At 55.5% G+C, this 16,788-nt stretch overlaps 6 protein-coding genes across 6 annotated transcripts; 2 read left to right on the plus strand and 4 right to left on the minus strand.

Moving 5' to 3' along the window:
• Window positions 1–375: 375 nt before the first annotated feature.
• Window positions 376–1,578, plus strand: EsH8_VII_000532 (RGS domain-containing protein; the record flags this gene model as incomplete). Its single annotated transcript, XM_083270665.1, has 3 exons — window positions 376–554; window positions 608–1,292; window positions 1,342–1,578. The coding sequence occupies 3 exons, from the start codon at window positions 376–378 to the stop codon at window positions 1,576–1,578; spliced, it is 1,101 nt and encodes a 366-aa protein (XP_083128222.1).
• An 806-nt stretch (window positions 1,579–2,384) lies between these two features.
• EsH8_VII_000533 (PCI domain-containing protein) lies at window positions 2,385–3,350 on the minus strand (the record flags this gene model as incomplete). Its single annotated transcript, XM_083270666.1, has 2 exons — window positions 2,385–3,254; window positions 3,300–3,350. The coding sequence occupies 2 exons, from the start codon at window positions 3,348–3,350 to the stop codon at window positions 2,385–2,387; spliced, it is 921 nt and encodes a 306-aa protein (XP_083128223.1).
• A 2,893-nt stretch (window positions 3,351–6,243) lies between these two features.
• EsH8_VII_000534 (E1-E2 ATPase-domain-containing protein) lies at window positions 6,244–9,801 on the plus strand (the record flags this gene model as incomplete). Its single annotated transcript, XM_083270667.1, has 2 exons — window positions 6,244–6,359; window positions 6,417–9,801. 2 exons carry the CDS (start codon window positions 6,244–6,246, stop codon window positions 9,799–9,801), a joined length of 3,501 nt encoding a protein of 1,166 aa, XP_083128224.1.
• A 532-nt stretch (window positions 9,802–10,333) lies between these two features.
• On the minus strand, window positions 10,334–12,363 carry EsH8_VII_000535 (RMD1 family protein; the record flags this gene model as incomplete). The annotated part of the gene is made up of 3 exons (XM_083270668.1): window positions 10,334–10,845; window positions 10,933–12,256; window positions 12,331–12,363. 3 exons carry the CDS (start codon window positions 12,361–12,363, stop codon window positions 10,334–10,336), a joined length of 1,869 nt encoding a protein of 622 aa, XP_083128225.1.
• A 778-nt stretch (window positions 12,364–13,141) lies between these two features.
• EsH8_VII_000536 (uncharacterized protein) lies at window positions 13,142–14,209 on the minus strand (the record flags this gene model as incomplete). Its single annotated transcript, XM_083270669.1, has 3 exons — window positions 13,142–13,396; window positions 13,478–13,932; window positions 14,029–14,209. 3 exons carry the CDS (start codon window positions 14,207–14,209, stop codon window positions 13,142–13,144), a joined length of 891 nt encoding a protein of 296 aa, XP_083128226.1.
• Window positions 14,210–14,808: 599 nt separating this feature from the next.
• EsH8_VII_000537 (uncharacterized protein) lies at window positions 14,809–15,349 on the minus strand (the record flags this gene model as incomplete). Its single annotated transcript, XM_083270670.1, has 2 exons — window positions 14,809–14,991; window positions 15,206–15,349. The coding sequence occupies 2 exons, from the start codon at window positions 15,347–15,349 to the stop codon at window positions 14,809–14,811; spliced, it is 327 nt and encodes a 108-aa protein (XP_083128227.1).
• Between the last annotated feature and the right edge of the window lie 1,439 nt (window positions 15,350–16,788).

Raw genomic sequence — 16,788 nt, forward strand, 5'->3', positions numbered from 1 at the left:
GAAGACGCTAGATCTGCTGTTTGTGCCGTATGCGAACGGCACCTACGACGCCAGTCATCACGCCTGCAGCGCCATCGTCAATCACACTGACGCCCGTCAGTCTGCGCCGCGCGCGATCCTTCCCTTCTCACGCTCATTCAGTACATATATCGACCTGGAGGGAACACTAGCGACAACGAGCAGACAACGGCGCTACCCGAACCTTGCTGACGACAACCTGCCAAACCTTCACCACGATACCGCGCTCCTCGGACGCCTCACGTCGACTTCGCATCATCAAGCGCCAACGATTCCGTTGACCGATAGCTCTTTCTCGAACAAATCCCATCACTCCGATACCTCTATTTCCCTCGTTACCACGACTCGCTCGATATCATGGAGGATAGATCGACCGGGGCGTCTGGCACGCCATCACCACAGCCAGACCTGCAACGGAATCGACTGCCGACTCTGTTTGAAGTGTTGAGCCGCCGGACCCTGCCGCCTGTCGACCTCTTCTCGTTCTATATCTTTATGAGAGATCAGCAGAAATCTGTCGACTACCTCGACTTCTGGTTCGTGTCAAGGTCAATCCAAAATTACGCGCATATCCACTAACGGACGGTAGGCTCGATGTCGCTCAGCACATGTCTTTGTGCCGGCATTATGTTCGCGAACTTCGCAGATCCGTCCTCATTGGAACCCCCGATTTGGACAAGTCAGGCTCCAAGCGGTCCTCTGCAATTCTAGAGGGACTTGGAGATATGAGCCACCCCGCTGCTGGCCCGTCAATGTATGCCACAGAGAAGGAAAAGAACAAGGACGCTCAAATGTCTGCCTACCTAAGAGAGGAGGCCCAAGACTCCCCTCAGAGCAGCACTGGTGAACATCGCAGCCGGCCCAGTGGAGCTTTCAGCACCACTCGCGACTTAACAACCGACTCAAACTCTCCAGCTCACACTGTCGCAAGACAGGACATCCGCGCGTCTGCGGAGAAGATTCTCTACACATTTCTTCTTCCAGGAGCAGAGCGTGAGATAATTCTTCCGGGCTCCATCACCCAGGACGTCACTACTGCCATTGAAGACTTCGGTAGAGATGACCCTGAGGTATTTGACGTTGCCAAGGACTACGTGTTTCAGGCCATGGAGAGAGATGCCTTCCCCAACTTCTTGAGAATGAAGGCCTTGGGCAATCTGATTCCGACTACTCTTCAGATCAGAATGATCATTGGCCTCCTGTCAATGTTTGGAGGTTTCTGGGCCGCATTTATTCTCATATTTCTTAATTCGCCTCGAACAACGAGATGCTGGGTAAGTTGATTCATCACCTCACATGAAGCTTGCATGCTGACCAGCCCAGGTTATCCTTCCGTTCACCTTTGGTGTCTACTTCCTTGCCTCCTATCAGTACTCTTTGGATCCCGTACTTGCACTCATTGGCCTGAGCGAGTACACACCGTTCAACTTCTCCCGAGTTCGCGAGCCCTACGTTCGTAAGCTCCTTGCCAAGCGGGCCATCATGGTCCTTGCCGTCACACTCTTGATCGACGCCGCACTCTGTGTGCTCTTCATCCTTGTTCCAGGCAAACGGCTGTAGAAAGCTGTTTGTTGGTCTTACCAAACAAAGGATGAGTTGCAATGCCCATAGACGACATGGCGACTGTCCGCGTCAGAGATGTATAATATCGGCCCTTGTCTCGAGAGAGCTTTTACGAACGTTACGACACAGGATTTTGAGCGAAAGAGTTTTCCATTTTTCGGTTTTCATCGGTTTTCCAGACAGGATACCAAGAGGCATGGCGTAGGGGAATGGGGCCAATTAGGATCAAAGCCTCACATACGGCGTTCAAGGAGAGAGAATGAGGGAGGGAGAGGGAGAGAGAGACAGAGAGGGACATCTAATTTTTTTTTTCTTCTTCCATGTACACAAGGCATCAGTGTACCAATATCGAGTGGACCGATATTTGGTTTTATTCAGCAGGACGGGGAGGGTGGTGGAGATGAAGAAACTGGAGGGCTTTTGGCTTCGACACATTCGCTTTTTTTTCCTTTCTTTACTTTTTCCTGTAATTTTCTTCATTGGCACAATAGATAGGCATCGCAGAACCAGGGCGGCGTGAGGCCAGAGGCCAGAGGCCATACGCCGGCTGTATAAACACGTTGAGGTTTGAAGTTCTCATGATCTATCGTTATATTCCTCATACTGCGTTGCCGGCTATCTTGTCTCGGCATTCTCTTGATGCTGCTCGATATGCCGTGTCCGGCAGCCAAGCCTCGTGTCCCTCATAACGCCATCACCAAGAAACCCTCGGCTCCAAGGATCCAGAAGCTGAGACCCTGGAGACGGAAGGCATTCTGTCCGTATCGAAACTGCTTTCTGTTGCCCAACAATCACGCGTCCCTTTAAAGCTTCCGTCGACTGGCACGCTTCTTTTCCTGCTCGTCATCATCCTCGTCGACATCCATAGCCTCATCGTCAATCTCCTCCGCATTATCCATCATGCTCGTACTGCCTCGCTTGTTGTATCGCTGAGCCCTCGACGTGTGTCCCAGGAACCCGCTCCCACGCTCGCCGCCGCTTGGGGCATGACCGACGGCAAGCTTCCGGCCTGTGGCCTCGGGATCCTTGCGCGTCTCCTCGACGAGGCGCGCCAGCCGGGCTTCCTGGTCGGCCTTGTCACTCTGGCGGCGGGCGGCGGCCTCGCGGATACCGGCGATCTGGGACTCGAGGTCGTCGAGGGTCGATTCGCAGCGTGAGGACCAGGCGTGCAGCGCGCGGATCATGGGAGGAACGGCACCGGGGGCTAGGTCGCGGAGGGCGGAGAGGGAGTTTACTTGCACGACCTGGCGGTGGGGATCAAGGGTCGCGTCCAGCAAGCCGGCGTAGATTGCGGATATGACTAGGTCTTCGAGAGCGCGGGCCGACTCGAGGCCGAGGGCGGACTGGAGAGCATCGTAGGAGAGGTTTGAGCGGTCACGGGCCAAGGATAGGAGGGAGAGTTGGCGGAGCTTGAGGGTTTGTGCGTCATTGAGCTGTGGCAGTTGTTGGTCGCTGGATGAAGCGGAGGGGAGGTAGGCGGCGTAGGTGCCGTGGGAGAAGAGCTCGAGGAGGGCGAGGTGGGAGCGGAAGTCGGGAGATTGGGCGAGGGCTTGAATTTGAGGGGTTTCGAGGAGCTCTGTGAAGAGGAAGGTGTTCGGGTTCGAGGTCGCGCGGGTTATGAGGTCGGCTGCGGCGCGGGATGAGGTTGCAGACTTGCTCAGAGCCAGGAAGGGCTGAGGGTGGGAATGTTAGCTTCGCAGTGGAAGGGCGGGAAAGACTGAAGGGTAGATGCTTGCCTCGAGCGCATTGAGAGCTTTGGTCTGCTCCATTTTGCGAGGTTCTCGTGATGTTCACGAAGCCTCGAGGTGGGATGGGATAGCAGCTGTCGTCACTCACTAGAGCTACAGTAACTCAAGGTGGGGTGGCGAGGCTGAGGTGCTCGGGCGGTGTTGGAATCGGACGAGGTAGGCGAGGCTGAGAAGGAATCGAATCTCTGTGGTGCCTACCCTACTTTGCGTCGTCACAGATGGGAGGAGGGGTGTAAGGGAAGGGATGTCTGCTGTGTTCCCTTTGGGGATCTTCTGAAGACGAAGCTTGTGTCAGATCCGTTTGAGGTGCCGTCAAGGCAGCGGCTGCAGTCGAATGGCACGCTACGGCTCCGACGCGGGGCAGGCAGTTCAGGCGGTGTGGTGGGGCACGTTTGGGCCGACTGGGGGCCTGGAAGATCCCGCACCAGAGATTCCTCCCAGCATGCCAGGCTCCTGGCATGGAACGGAACAAAGACGGGGCAGGGCAGGTTTCTCTTTGTCTCCTGGGATTTCTTTGACGAAGGACTAGGGATTGTGGGCGATCGTTTGAACATCATTTTAGTCCTGGTCATTGAAGCTAAAACGCCATCGCGAAGCATTGTGGGAAGTTGGAGCCGGAGCTTGGCACTTTGAGACAGGGGCCAGCCTATGGAGAAGCGAGACGTCAAGTCCACCTCTGCGGCGTATGGAGATGTTCGAATCACGTAGGCCTCTCTGATCTTGCGCTGAGATTTGAGCACCTTACTTTTTGAGAAAGGCAGATCTGGGCCTCTGTGCGACTTGAGGGATCTTAGGATCGCCGGAACAGAGGTCTTGCAAATGATATAGATCTTGGCGCTGATCTATCGGTCGGCAGACCAGATATGTCCCCCTCACGGACAAGGCCGGTTCGCGGGTTGTTATCGTATGTTGCTATCGTATGTTGCTGACGATTGTGCGATATCAGTTGCGGGTAAGGCAAACAATGCCAAGAGGGGTGCTGCGGTGGCGGCTGGATCAGACACATTGATCGGTCTGTCGGAAATCCAACTGAGGTCCGGCTAAGGTGGCAACGCGATACCGCGTTGTGAACAACAGGGTCAACAACAACCACACAGCGTCGATTTGTGTTCAAAAGCACGCAACACGGCTTTGGAGCATGAAGCATAGCATCCAGAGACCCACCTCGAGACATGCAAGACCCAATCGAAACCTCGGACGATACTGGTGTGGCGATTGCAGTCTGAATCTGAAGCTCAATCCAAACCCAGGAGTCCCTTGGACCCCAAAAACTGCCTCAAGTGCCGTGCACCAAATTGTTTGCAGAGGATGTTCGAAACGAGTCGTAGCCAAGCTTAGGTGCGTCGCCTCGTGGCGCAAGCGCTCCGGTCCGCGAAAGACACGAAGGGGTGTGTGGGTGGTGGCCATCCATCATCACCTCAGCTTACCACGTACACTATCTGCCGTCCGACGTGCCCAGGTCGAGTCCCGAATAATAAATAGCCTTTGTACGAGATGCACAGCCCAACCCTAAGTCACCCAGCCATGACTAGGAGTATGTACTACTTCCTAACGTCAATCCGGTGGGATGGGACTTCTGAACTAGATCTTGCTAGAGTATTCTCATGAGACACGGCAGTAAGACGGGCAATTCGAGAAGCAATCACGTAATCACATCGGAGCAATTCGAGGTTGGTGCTTCCTCGCCCCTAGCGACCCTATGTGAGATTTGCCCAGAAATAGCCCAAGATAAAAAGGTGGTTAAAAGGGAAATGGGAGGACGGTGGGAGGAGCCCGGTCCAGGTGTGGCGCCCAAGCACCGAGAGCTGCAGCACGGGCTGGGATCACCCGTGCGACCCCATTGGCCGTTCGGCCAGTTTACCACGGCCCGCCCAATCTTTTTCCTTTCTTTCAGCAGCACCCCACTCGAACGGCACTATCACTTCCAGGGTCGACTCGTGGTTGATCCAACCGCCGACTAAGAGTCCCATCGGAGACTGGGGGAGTTTTAGTCAGGGCATCGGGGCCCAGGGGGCGTGAGGTGGGACACAAGCCCGGGTCAGAGGAGGAAAGGGGAAGCTCTCACCGGGCTTGCTGGTGGAAGACAATGAAGAGACCGGCCGCACGAGCCCCGGCTGGAAAGGCCCAGCACGCCCAGCACAGCGTTGGGGACCTTGACTTTGAACGTTGCTTCGGCGCCAGTGGACACCCCTTCCTTCCTTTCCCACCCACCCCCTGGTCGCCAGTCCCACGATTGCGCCAAATGATTACCTTGAATCCCGGCCACACCGCGCGCGCATCCACACACACACAGTCCCGTCCCCTCCTCGTGCTGATGCTGGTGCTGCCGCTGCAGTCTATGTACTGCCACTGCCCCATCAGCCCGCGGCATGTATTCTTTCGCCATTCTCCCCCCATCCCTATCGAGGCAAGAAACTCTGGCTGACAAAAGCCGACCTTCCGCTTCCGTCCCTTCCAAGCCTCTCTTGCCTTCTCCAATCGTGCCATTGACTGCCGCCGTTTTTTTTTCCCCCTGGTTCTCCAGTCTTGATTCTTAATCATACCTTACCCTGCTTGTCTGCTACGTATGCGCATACGCAGCAGCAACATACAGATACACACACACGTACACCCACGACGATAATACCCACCTTTTAGTCTTCGTACATATTACTCGGAAGCCGGTCTTCTGCAACCCCCTCAACGCCTCCTTCAGCAGCACATCCGTCTTGCTGGCCTTTGCTCGCCTCTTCTGGTTTCGAACGCATCGAAAGTTCCCCCTCGCTCTATGGACAGCTAGCTCTACAATGAAGGCTGGAACCCGATAGTTGGAACCCTACCTGATACCGAATCACGAACAAAAGATCGAGGCTGGCCCTGCATTCCGACGTTTTTGTCATTTTAGTTCCATCGTTACATAGAGACGACCGACATTATGGCTCCTCCGAACATCAAAGTTCCTGGGAAGGACGAGCTTGGCCGACAGGCCTCCCTCGCTACCCCGACAGCTACCCAGTGGGCGACGACGACGCTCAAGGTCGGCGGCATGACGTGAGTTGCCCCTGTCATAGGGTCGTCTGTCGCGACATACTGACACCTTTCTGCCAGATGTGGCGCTTGTACCTCCGCGGTCGAGTCGGGCTTCAGGGGCGTAGAGGGCGTAGGAAGCGTCTCTGTGAGCCTTGTAATGGAGCGCGCTGTGGTTATGCACAACCCCGAACAAATATCTGCCGAGATGATCGCCGAAATCATCGAGGATCGGGGCTTCGATGCCGAAGTATTGTCCACCGACCTCCCTTCCCCGATGTTTCCGACAAACCATGACCTGTTCGACGCCGAGGAAGATAGCGGACTGTTTACGACAACCATCGCCATTGAGGGGATGACGTGCGGCGCATGTACGTCTGCCGTGGAAGGAGGTTTCAAAGATATCCCTGGCGTGAAGAATTTCAGCATATCCTTGCTCTCCGAAAGAGCCGTCATTGAGCACGATCCGACATTGCTCAGCGCTGAAAAGATTGCCGAGATCATCGAGGACCGAGGTTTCGGCGCTGAGATTGTGGACAGCGAAAGCGCACAGCAGGAGAAGCCAAGGGCCAGCAGCAACCCTACAAGCTCAGTCGCCAACACGACAGTTGCCATCGAGGGCATGACCTGCGGCGCTTGTACGGCTGCCGTTGAAGGAGGATTCAAGGACGTGGACGGAGTCTTGCGCTTCAACATCAGTTTGCTAGCCGAGCGCGCCGTTATCACCCACGACACAACGAAGCTTCCCGCGGACAAAATTGCCGAGATTATTGAGGATAGGGGATTCGGCGCCGAGATCTTGTCCACTACTTTCGAGACGTCTGCACACGGTAGTGGCGCTTCTACCGCGCAGTTTAAGATCTACGGAAACCCGGACGCCACCACGGCCATGGCCCTGGAAGCAAAGCTCCTGACCATCCCCGGTGTCAACTCTGCCAAACTCAGTCTGTCCACATCTAGACTAACTGTCACACACCAGCCCAGTCTAATCGGCCTCCGAGGGATCGTCGAAGCCGTTGAGGCCGAGGGCCTGAATGCACTTGTGTCCGACAATGACGACAACAACGCGCAGCTTGAGTCGCTCGCCAAGACCCGAGAAATTAACGAGTGGCGGAGAGCTTTCAAGTTGTCTCTGTCCTTCGCCATACCTGTCTTTTTCATTAGCATGATTTTGCCCATGGTCTTCCCCAGCTTTGACTTTGGTAGCTGGGAGCTTATCAACGGCATTTTCCTTGGCGATTTGATCTGTTTGGCATTAACGATACCCGTACAATTCGGCATTGGGAAGCGTTTCTATATTTCGGGTTGGAAATCCATCAAGCATGGGTCGCCCACCATGGACGTCCTCGTCATCCTGGGCACCTCGTGCGCCTTTTTCTTCAGCATTATGGCCATGCTGGTTTCTTTCTTCTTCCCGCCTCACACGAGACCTGCCACCATCTTCGATACTAGCACTATGCTGATCACCTTCGTTACCCTGGGCAGATACTTGGAGAACAATGCCAAGGGGCAGACTTCCAAGGCTCTTTCGCGTCTCATGTCTCTGGCCCCCTCAATGGCCACCATCTACGCCGATCCGATTGCTGCCGAAAAGGCCGCCGAGGGCTGGGAAAACTCCACAGTGTCTGGCGAGCCGAAGACCCCTAACCGTGATGGTCACGCGGCAGAGGAGAAGGTTATCCCTACCGAACTCCTCCAAGTGGGCGATGTTGTTATCCTTCGCCCGGGCGATAAGATTCCGGCAGACGGTGTGATGGTTCGCGGCGAGACCTACGTCGACGAGAGCATGGTAACGGGCGAGGCCATGCCGGTGCAGAAGAAGAAGGGGAGCTTCCTCATTGGCGGCACAGTCAACGGCCACGGACGTGTCGACTTTAGGGTTACAAGAGCCGGCCGCGATACGCAGCTCAGTCAAATCGTCAAGCTCGTCCAGGATGCTCAGACTACTCGTGCGCCCATCCAGCGACTTGCTGATACACTCGCCGGCTATTTCGTACCATCAATTCTCCTGCTTGGATTCCTGACCTTTCTTGTTTGGATGATCCTTAGCCACGCACTGAAGAACCCACCCAAGATTTTTACGCAAGAGGCTAGTGGCGGTAAACTCATGGTGTGTGTTCAGTTGTGCATCTCGGTTATTGTCTTTGCTTGCCCCTGCGCTCTTGGTCTGGCAACTCCCACCGCTGTCATGGTTGGTACTGGAATCGGCGCCGAGAACGGTATCTTGGTCAAGGGTGGAGCTGCCCTGGAGACCACCACCAGAATCACTCAAATCATTCTCGACAAGACCGGCACCATCACCTACGGCAAGATGAGCGTGGCTAAGATGAGCCTTGTTTCTGCCTGGCAGGATGTCGAGTGGCGACGCCGGCTTTGGTGGCACATTATTGGACTTGCTGAAATGGGCAGCGAGCACCCAGTAGGAAGAGCCGTGCTTGGTGCCGCCAAGACCGAGCTTGGCCTGGGCGAAGAAGCTACTATTGAGGGCAGCGTCGGCGAATTCAAGGCAGCTGTCGGCAAAGGCATCAACGCTCTCGTCGAGCCCGCCACGGGAAACGACCGTACCCGCTACCGCGTTCTCCTGGGCAATGTTCGCTTCCTTTGCGAGAACAACGTCAATGTTCCAGCCGAGGCGGTTGAGGCTTCCGAGGACCTGAACAACAAGGCCAATTCCAGCTCAAAGAACACATCCGCCGGCACCACCAACATCTTCGTCGCGATTGACGGCCAGTATACCGGCCATCTCTGCCTTTCGGACACGATCAAGGAGGGTGCAGCTGCAGCCATTGCTGTTCTGCATCGCATGAATATCAAGACTGCTATCGTCACTGGTGACCAACGCTCCACTGCAGTCGCTGTGGCGGCCGCCGTCGGTATTTCCCCCGATAACGTCTTTGCCGGTGTTTCCCCCGACCAGAAGCAGGCCATTGTCCACCAACTCCAGGAGCAAGGCGAGGTTGTCGGCATGGTTGGCGATGGTATCAACGACTCTCCCGCCCTCGCAACCGCTGATGTCGGTATCGCCATGGCCAGCGGAACAGATGTGGCCATGGAGGCAGCTGATGTTGTCCTCATGCGACCCACCGACCTGATGGATATTCCTGCCGCCCTTCACCTCGCCCGCTCCATCTTTAACCGCATCAAGCTCAACCTCGCCTGGGCCTGCCTGTACAACGCCATCGGTCTGCCCTTTGCCATGGGTGTCTTCCTCCCCTTCGGCTTCCACCTCCACCCCATGGCCGCCGGAGCTGCCATGGCCAGCAGCAGTGTCAGCGTCGTCGTGAGCAGTCTCCTGCTCAAGTTCTGGAAACGCCCGAGCTACATGGTCGACCCGTCCGCCCGCACCAAGAGCCGCGGCTTCGGTATTCTCAACAGAATCAAATATGCTATCCGCGGACTTAGGGGTAAGCGGACGCAGGATCAAGGCTACGTCCCCCTCGCCAACATGGCGGACCGGGATGAGTAAAGTGCGGTTTGGGAGCAGGTTGTATTTTGTTTTTATGGATATATGTGTAAGAACAAGGGGGAGCTTCGCAATTGGCTTCGACCATTTGGTCCCCCGCATTAGCAAATATAGATATCCGTCTTGGTAGTCGGATCAGTTCCTCTTTTTTGTTTATAACTCGTTTTCTGGCTTCTAGCGTCGCCGTGAGTGGTAGCATAGCACAGGAGTCAAATGAAACCATTAATTATGTTCAAATGCCAAGCTGATTGGCCATTGGTTGACCTTGCATGTCGGGTTTTATTGTCTCGTTCTCCAAATCGCTGTTTGCCTGTCCCCCCTCCATAATCCCGCTTGCCGCAGTCGCGGACACACACGTGCAAACCAAGATTTTCTGTTTCCATATTATTTTGGGCTTCCACCCCCGCCCTGGTCTTGAACAACCGAAGAGAGGGGAGGGGGAAGGTGTGATCCGCCAACGCCATGCTATGCAATATATGTAAAAATGACAAAAGAAAAATGACAAAGAGAGAGAGGGTTGGGTTTCGGGCGCGTCTCACACGCCAGCAAACGTCTTGCCCACAATCTGGCTCCCGACCACCTCGGCCGCCGCCTCCTCCTCCTGCTGCTGCTCCTCCTCGGTGAGCATCCTGCTCCACAACCTCAGCTCCTCGACACTGACATTCCGCTTCTCGAGCTCCCACTTCACACTCCCGGGTAATGTCGCCGCCTTGCCGCCGCCACCGGCAGCGATGAGCGGCACCACCGCCTCGCCCAAGCCCTTGCCGTTGTTCTTGGACAGCATGCCGAAACGCAGGCCGACCTCGGTGACGGTGACGAGAATGGAGATGATGATGAGGACGATGACGATCCAGGTGATGTAGCTCATCTTCGCGTCGGCGACTGAGTCGGCCAGGATCTCGGCGAGATCGAGGAAGACACGGCAGCGCTCGTTGAGGACCTTGATACGGGGTTCAATCTCGAGGTACTCGCGGATGGCGACATAGAGGGGGTGGAGGGTTGGCTCCGAGTCCCAGAAGAAGTTGGGGACGTCTAGAATATTTGATGCTGGGCGGGCTGTTAGGACGCTGTTTTCGTTACGAAACGCCGCCATGTCAAGACAGGGGCCGGGGAGGAATGCTGGGAGAAACTTACAGAGGTTGATATCGACACGGCTCTTGAACAGGCGGCCCAGAATCATTACGATTTCCGTCCTCGTCATGTTCAGCTCGCCCGTGAGAGCCAGACGCTTGGGAACGTGCTGCGCGTCCAGCATCGTCTCGCTCATGCGCTCCTCGAATAGGCACAGCTTCGTGCTCTGCGCGATGGCGTGGCTGATGGTGAGCTTGACCATGTGGTCGCCGCGCGGCAGCAGGGTAATCATGTCGTTGAAGATGCGCGGCCGCTTCACGTCGTGGCTGTACTCGAAGTGGAACTCTTCTGTCTCAAAGTCCTCCTCGTCCAGGGGTCGCGTGATCAGCGACAAGCCGTTCTCGTTTTGCGCAAACGTCAGGTCCGCGAGGATGTCCTTTTCCTGGTACTCGGTAAAGTTCCAAAACACAACCACGCCGTAGGAAAACAGAAACATCTCGGCAAAGGCCTTGGCGTCCGGGATGCGCGCCATGGGAGAGATGTTGGGATCGTCAGGGGACTGCTCGCGGGTGTGGCGCGGGGAGGGGTCGTCTCCGTAGACGCCGTTGCCGTTAATGGGGCTGCCGTTGTAAACGGAGTCTTCAAAGTACCCCTCGTGGTAGTCGCGCTGTTCGCTCCGCTCGATCTCCATGTCTAGAACCGTCTTGCCGCTTCCGGGCGTCTTGACGATCGGACGGCTGCGGACGCGGTAGCCCTCGGCGCCGTTAAGGAGGGGCAAGGAGTAGACGACGTAGAGGCAGTCGTCATAGAGTTTCGTCTTGGCGTCGTGCTTGGTGCGGAGGAAATCGGCCGTCGACTTCATCTTGTACGACTGCGCCGTGCAGTACGCCGTCAACCGCGCCAGCTTCTCCTTGCGCTGTACCTTGGGCAGCCGCTCCGCGTAACTCTTGCCACGGATTCCGCCCCTCTTGCGGAGCACATCGAGCTCCTCGTCGCGCAGTGGCCGGTTCTCCTCTTCCTCAATCTCTTTCGCAATCTTGCTGACCTCCTCGTCAAAATCCTCGTCTGAACCGGGCTTCTCGTCCGTCTCGGGCAGCAGCACGAGCTTCTCGCTGATCTTTGTCGTCCGCGACGGCATGTTCTGCTGCCCCGTCCTCGACTGGAGATTCGGCAAGCCGGCGCTGCCGCGGCGGGCGCTTGCCAGGCTGCTCCCTGGACGTTGGGTCGGTGGCACACGGGGCTGGCCCGAGGGGATATCGGAGGCGTACTGCAGGACGTTGTCCACGGATATGAAGCGCATGGCGGGCCTGTTCTGGGCGGCGCCTATCCCGGTATTCTGTCGCTGAAGGGTGCCCCTTTGCGGAGGTCGTTCTCGCGAGTCGGTCACCTACAGTAGACATGCATTAGTGTCCGACGGTTCTTATGACGATGTGGATTAGTGATGGAGAGGTTGCAACGCACCAGCACCGATGGGCCTCGCTTCGCGGACGCCATTGTTGCGGTTGATTTGGTATGCGTGGGAGGGTGAGGTAAGACGGCGGGTGTCTTTATTGCGCAACAAATCCAAAGAGCATCACGTAGAACTTGGTGTCGAATTTATCTGGTGGTCGTAAGATACCAGAAGCGATTGGGTGATTGTCCGGTCGGCTTCGTCGTGGTGCTATCATTGGCATGACGGAAGCAGAAAGAGTTCACAGCGATGCACCGCCACAGTTCCACTTGTGGCTGGCACTTGATACGTCATAGCGCAACCCGTTGCCTCACCTTTTCCGCTCTCTCTGTAAGAAGCAATGTTGCAATCACTGTTCTTTGGATGAACTGGAAGCATTGGGAGAGCCGTATAAATTCCAGGATAGGCCTATTAAAAATTTCCGATGTTGTTGAAACAGTCGTTTTCCGTAGTCTGGAGAAGTGAAATTGCTCCTAGCATTCAACAGGAACATGAGACAACCCAGCAACCAGCAATTAGCACGATACACATACAAAACCCAGGTCTCCTGTAAAAGAAATATACAATACCCCAACAGTTCTAGCTTCTTCATAATTGGCAAACATTGATATCCCGTAACGGTGACTAGGAGCATGTACATCAGCCCAAATAAAGAGCAAGTCATTGAATAATCACTTAGCCCAAACTTAACTGGCACTCCCGACTTTGCGGTAAAAGCAAAACTCACTACCGAATATGAAAGACTATACCAACCCCTTAGCACTCATTCAGATATGTTTGAAGACTTTTTGGATCAGATGTATTACAACCAGCGCTGTTATATCAGTCTCTTGAAAATCCCCTCGCGATGACCCTGTGTAAGTACTCGTCATATCTCCTCCTATCCACATATACAGAGCTCAGAACCTCTGTCGTGACTGTAGCAGCCCACAAGAGCGCCAGCCCAACACTCGTCCCAATCAGTATGCGGTCATTCTCTGGAAGGGACTCGGCTTCCAATACGGCCGACACCTGTGACATCTGCGTAACGAAGAGCAGAACCCATACACTCGACACAATGTAAACGAGATCTTCTCTCTACAGCAAGGGACTGGTCAGTTCCATGTTTCCAAAAAAGAAACTGAGCCAGAGTTGAGTTGGATCGGGGATGAAACATACCTCGACTTGCTCAAGCACCCTTTCCCAAAACTTGCTGACCCTCTCCTCTCCCCTGTTGAGCCTGATGATATTTTCAACGCGGCCCGCAGGTAGACAGAGAACCAGCCCCTCATACCTTTCCGCCAAGCCATCTGCCAACGCGGCAAGCAATCTATTTCTCTCCTGCTCCCGACCCTCCATCACACTCAGCGCGGACCTCGTGCCGTCAGCCAAGTCCCGGTAGAGGGCGGGAAGCTGCCCAATATGCGCCCTGACAGTCCCTGTCGTCGGCGGCTGGCGCATCGGGAGACGATGGTACAGGTACCGGCTTTCAGCCTGTGAGAACTTCGCTGCTAGTAAGGTGGCAGCGAGAGGTCTCGGTGGGAATGGGTCCAGTCCGCCGGCATTGCGACCCTGAGATGGTTGCCCGCCATCTACGTAGGGGACCGCCAAGGCGTGTTCCACCTCCTGGACTCCTGTTGGTGTCAGCGACGGGAACTCCTCGTATGATATTACGAGATCATCGGGCTGGCCGTCTTACCCGCCCCCAAATAAGTTCCCATGAGACATACCTTGTTGCAGTGGGCCGTCAATACCGTCAGCCCTGGTGGACAGCGGCCGTCGAGACTGCGTTCGGCTACTCCGTGGGGCTTGTTCGCCCTCGTTCCTATATGGCATGATGTAATGCGGCGTGTTGCAACGAGATGAGCATAAAGCTGCTGCGGAAGCATGCGAGGACTCTATAAGAGACATGATGCAACGATACAACAAGGCTTTGGCAAATTGTGCCCGATATGAAGAGACCGACAGCCACGGTAGGATCACCTTTCTCCTCGCTATCAACGTAAAGACTTGCGCGTGACAGGATGGCCGCGTACACTCCGCTACTCGAACACTGCTTCCAGGGAAACTTTGGTTATGGGTGCGAATACCCTTGAAACCCCTACTGGCAGGATGTCACTTCCACGAAGAGAAATGAACCGACGGATAGACTGGAAACCCGAGAGGATCAAGCAAAGTGGACCAGGGAGAAACTGACGGTCATTCAGACAGGTTGCATAGTGAGTCAAGCCTCAAAAGAAATGCCAGGAATTCAATTCTCGTTACCACACGTGACAACCCTCCTTAACGCCCGGCCAGCTTGGTATCTTGCCTAGAATCATGAAGAAAACACCAATGCTCTCTACTCTGAAGAGAACCCGAAGGGCAGCCCTAGGTCTTCCCCGGGAAACTGTCCGATCAGCCTCAATTATCCTCCGCGGTTCGCGCTCATTTCCAGGATGCCGAAACTCGCTTCTCGCGATGCGGTTGACACCCGCTCAAACCTCCCGACGGCCGAAGATAAGCTGCCCTCATCGGTACTGAGGCGGCGCTTGTCCCCATCCCTGGGGAGGTTGGCCATGGACGGGCGGGGGGTGCGCCTGTCCGCCGCCTTTCATGGCTGTGACGTCGGGGCGGTTCTCAAGCGGCTGGGCAAAGTTGCAGATGTGACAGACGACGTCGGTATAGCCCTTGAAGGACAAGGGTATGACGGGCTATGAGTTGCATGGTTAGCTTCAATAGTTCTAGCTTCGGAATTTCGCTCCAATCTGTTTCTCATGGAGACGTCGTGACGCGAGGAGAATGAGAAGAAATTGTGAAAAGAAACGGAGAGTAAATTTGGCGCTTCGGGCCTAGAGCGCAAAAGGACGAGGCTGCGATATGTGCCAAGAAGAGGCAAAAGTACAAAGGACTGCATGGTAAACTCACAATCCAGCAGAAGGTGAACCAGGGATGGCTCTTGATGACGTGACCGGCCATGTTGCCGCAGTTGTAGCACTGGCAGACCATGCCCTCGTAGCCATCGACAGACTTGCGGAAGGTGTGCTCACCGCACACAAAGAAGAAGAACATTGTGGCGGTATTTTTTTTTCTTTCGGTTTAGGTGATTAGACAGCCGTATGCACCACGCTCAGTCGCTGCTGCTGCCCGGAGAGTAGAGGCGATCTTGGAAGTTCCGTCGGTTTAAGGGGATGTTCCTCCGCCTCGGTGTCGCGCTTTAGGCGTTGTTCCTCCTAGGCGAGATTAAGCAAAATAAGGGTGAAAATAGAGGTGAATGTAAGAGGGAGGCGCAAAACGGTGGTGTCGGACGTAATCCGGGAGTTGAAGGAAGAAGGGATCGCTGGATGCGGGAGGAACAGTTGACGTTGGCGGAGGAGTGAACTAAACGGGGCAGACCACCTTGAGCAAAGCAGAGCTAGCTAGCTGTACCTTGCCGAGATGCAGGAATACCGAATTTCGATAGTCGTGGTCGACCAACGAGAGCAAGAGGCAAACGGTTTAGAGGGTGGCCCAAGCTTGATAAATGGAACGACTCGACTGGTGACTGGCGGGCAATTCTCGAGGGAGGGGAGAGTGAGGGACGAACACTTCAATGGCGCTGCTTTCTGGTGTGTGCCGGTCTTGCGTGTCTCGCGAGGCGGTGCATCCTTGGCAGGCCATCCGCAGTCTTGGGATTTCCTTCCACCGACGTTCACCCCCCAAAAGCAAGGCCTTTCTAAGACACTGGCGACCAGGGAAATATTAGGAGACATGTAGAGGAGACTCGTGACCCCGTTTGATACCTTGGCAATTGGATCGTGCTTCTTCCGTCTCAACTCTCAAGTCAGCAAAACAGGAGAACTCTCTATCGAAATAGGCTTCATGCTTAGAGTTGCGAGGCCACTCCTGGCTGAGTTGCTTCAGGTCTTGGCTGCCACTCGGCCAGCGTCTACTTGGCCAGCTGAAAACGACCTGGGGTCATCCGTGGATGCCGCCGCCCTCTACAATATGCGTGGCCAGAGGGCATGCTGCGCCATTATGCTGTGGGTGACGCTTTGCGTCGTTCAACTCAAATGCCTTGTGCTACACTTTACGGATATGGTGGCTGGTTATTGACTTTGTAGAAACCTTCCACATTGATTGGAGAGGCAGCCTGCGATGGACGAGGCGGCTTCATCCTCGCTATGCTGGGATGAAGAGTCGCCGAATTCCCGCCTCCACTCCAGTCCGATGTTCCCGCCCGCTCTTCCCGCTGTTGCCCTCCGGCGGTCACCGTGACTCAACACAAAGTGGGAGGTACCTCAGGTAGGACCGCCCACCAGCAGAGCTTCTAGCGCCATGCAGCCTGAAGTGCTGCCCCACGTTCCCAAAGGCAATAGACTGCCTGCCCCAGCTAGGGCGCATTGGATCTCTCCACTGCGTCATCCCGGCCCCGCGGAACCAACCTAACACCGATCTCCGTCCGCCCAAAAAATTTCGCCCGTGTTCGCAAAAGAAACACCACGCGAAAGCCCCGACGACGCGGCATCGCG

Source organism: Colletotrichum jinshuiense, chromosome 7 (assembly GCF_051148585.1).
Source record: "Colletotrichum jinshuiense chromosome 7, complete sequence".
NCBI classification, from domain to species: domain Eukaryota; kingdom Fungi; phylum Ascomycota; class Sordariomycetes; order Glomerellales; family Glomerellaceae; genus Colletotrichum; species Colletotrichum jinshuiense.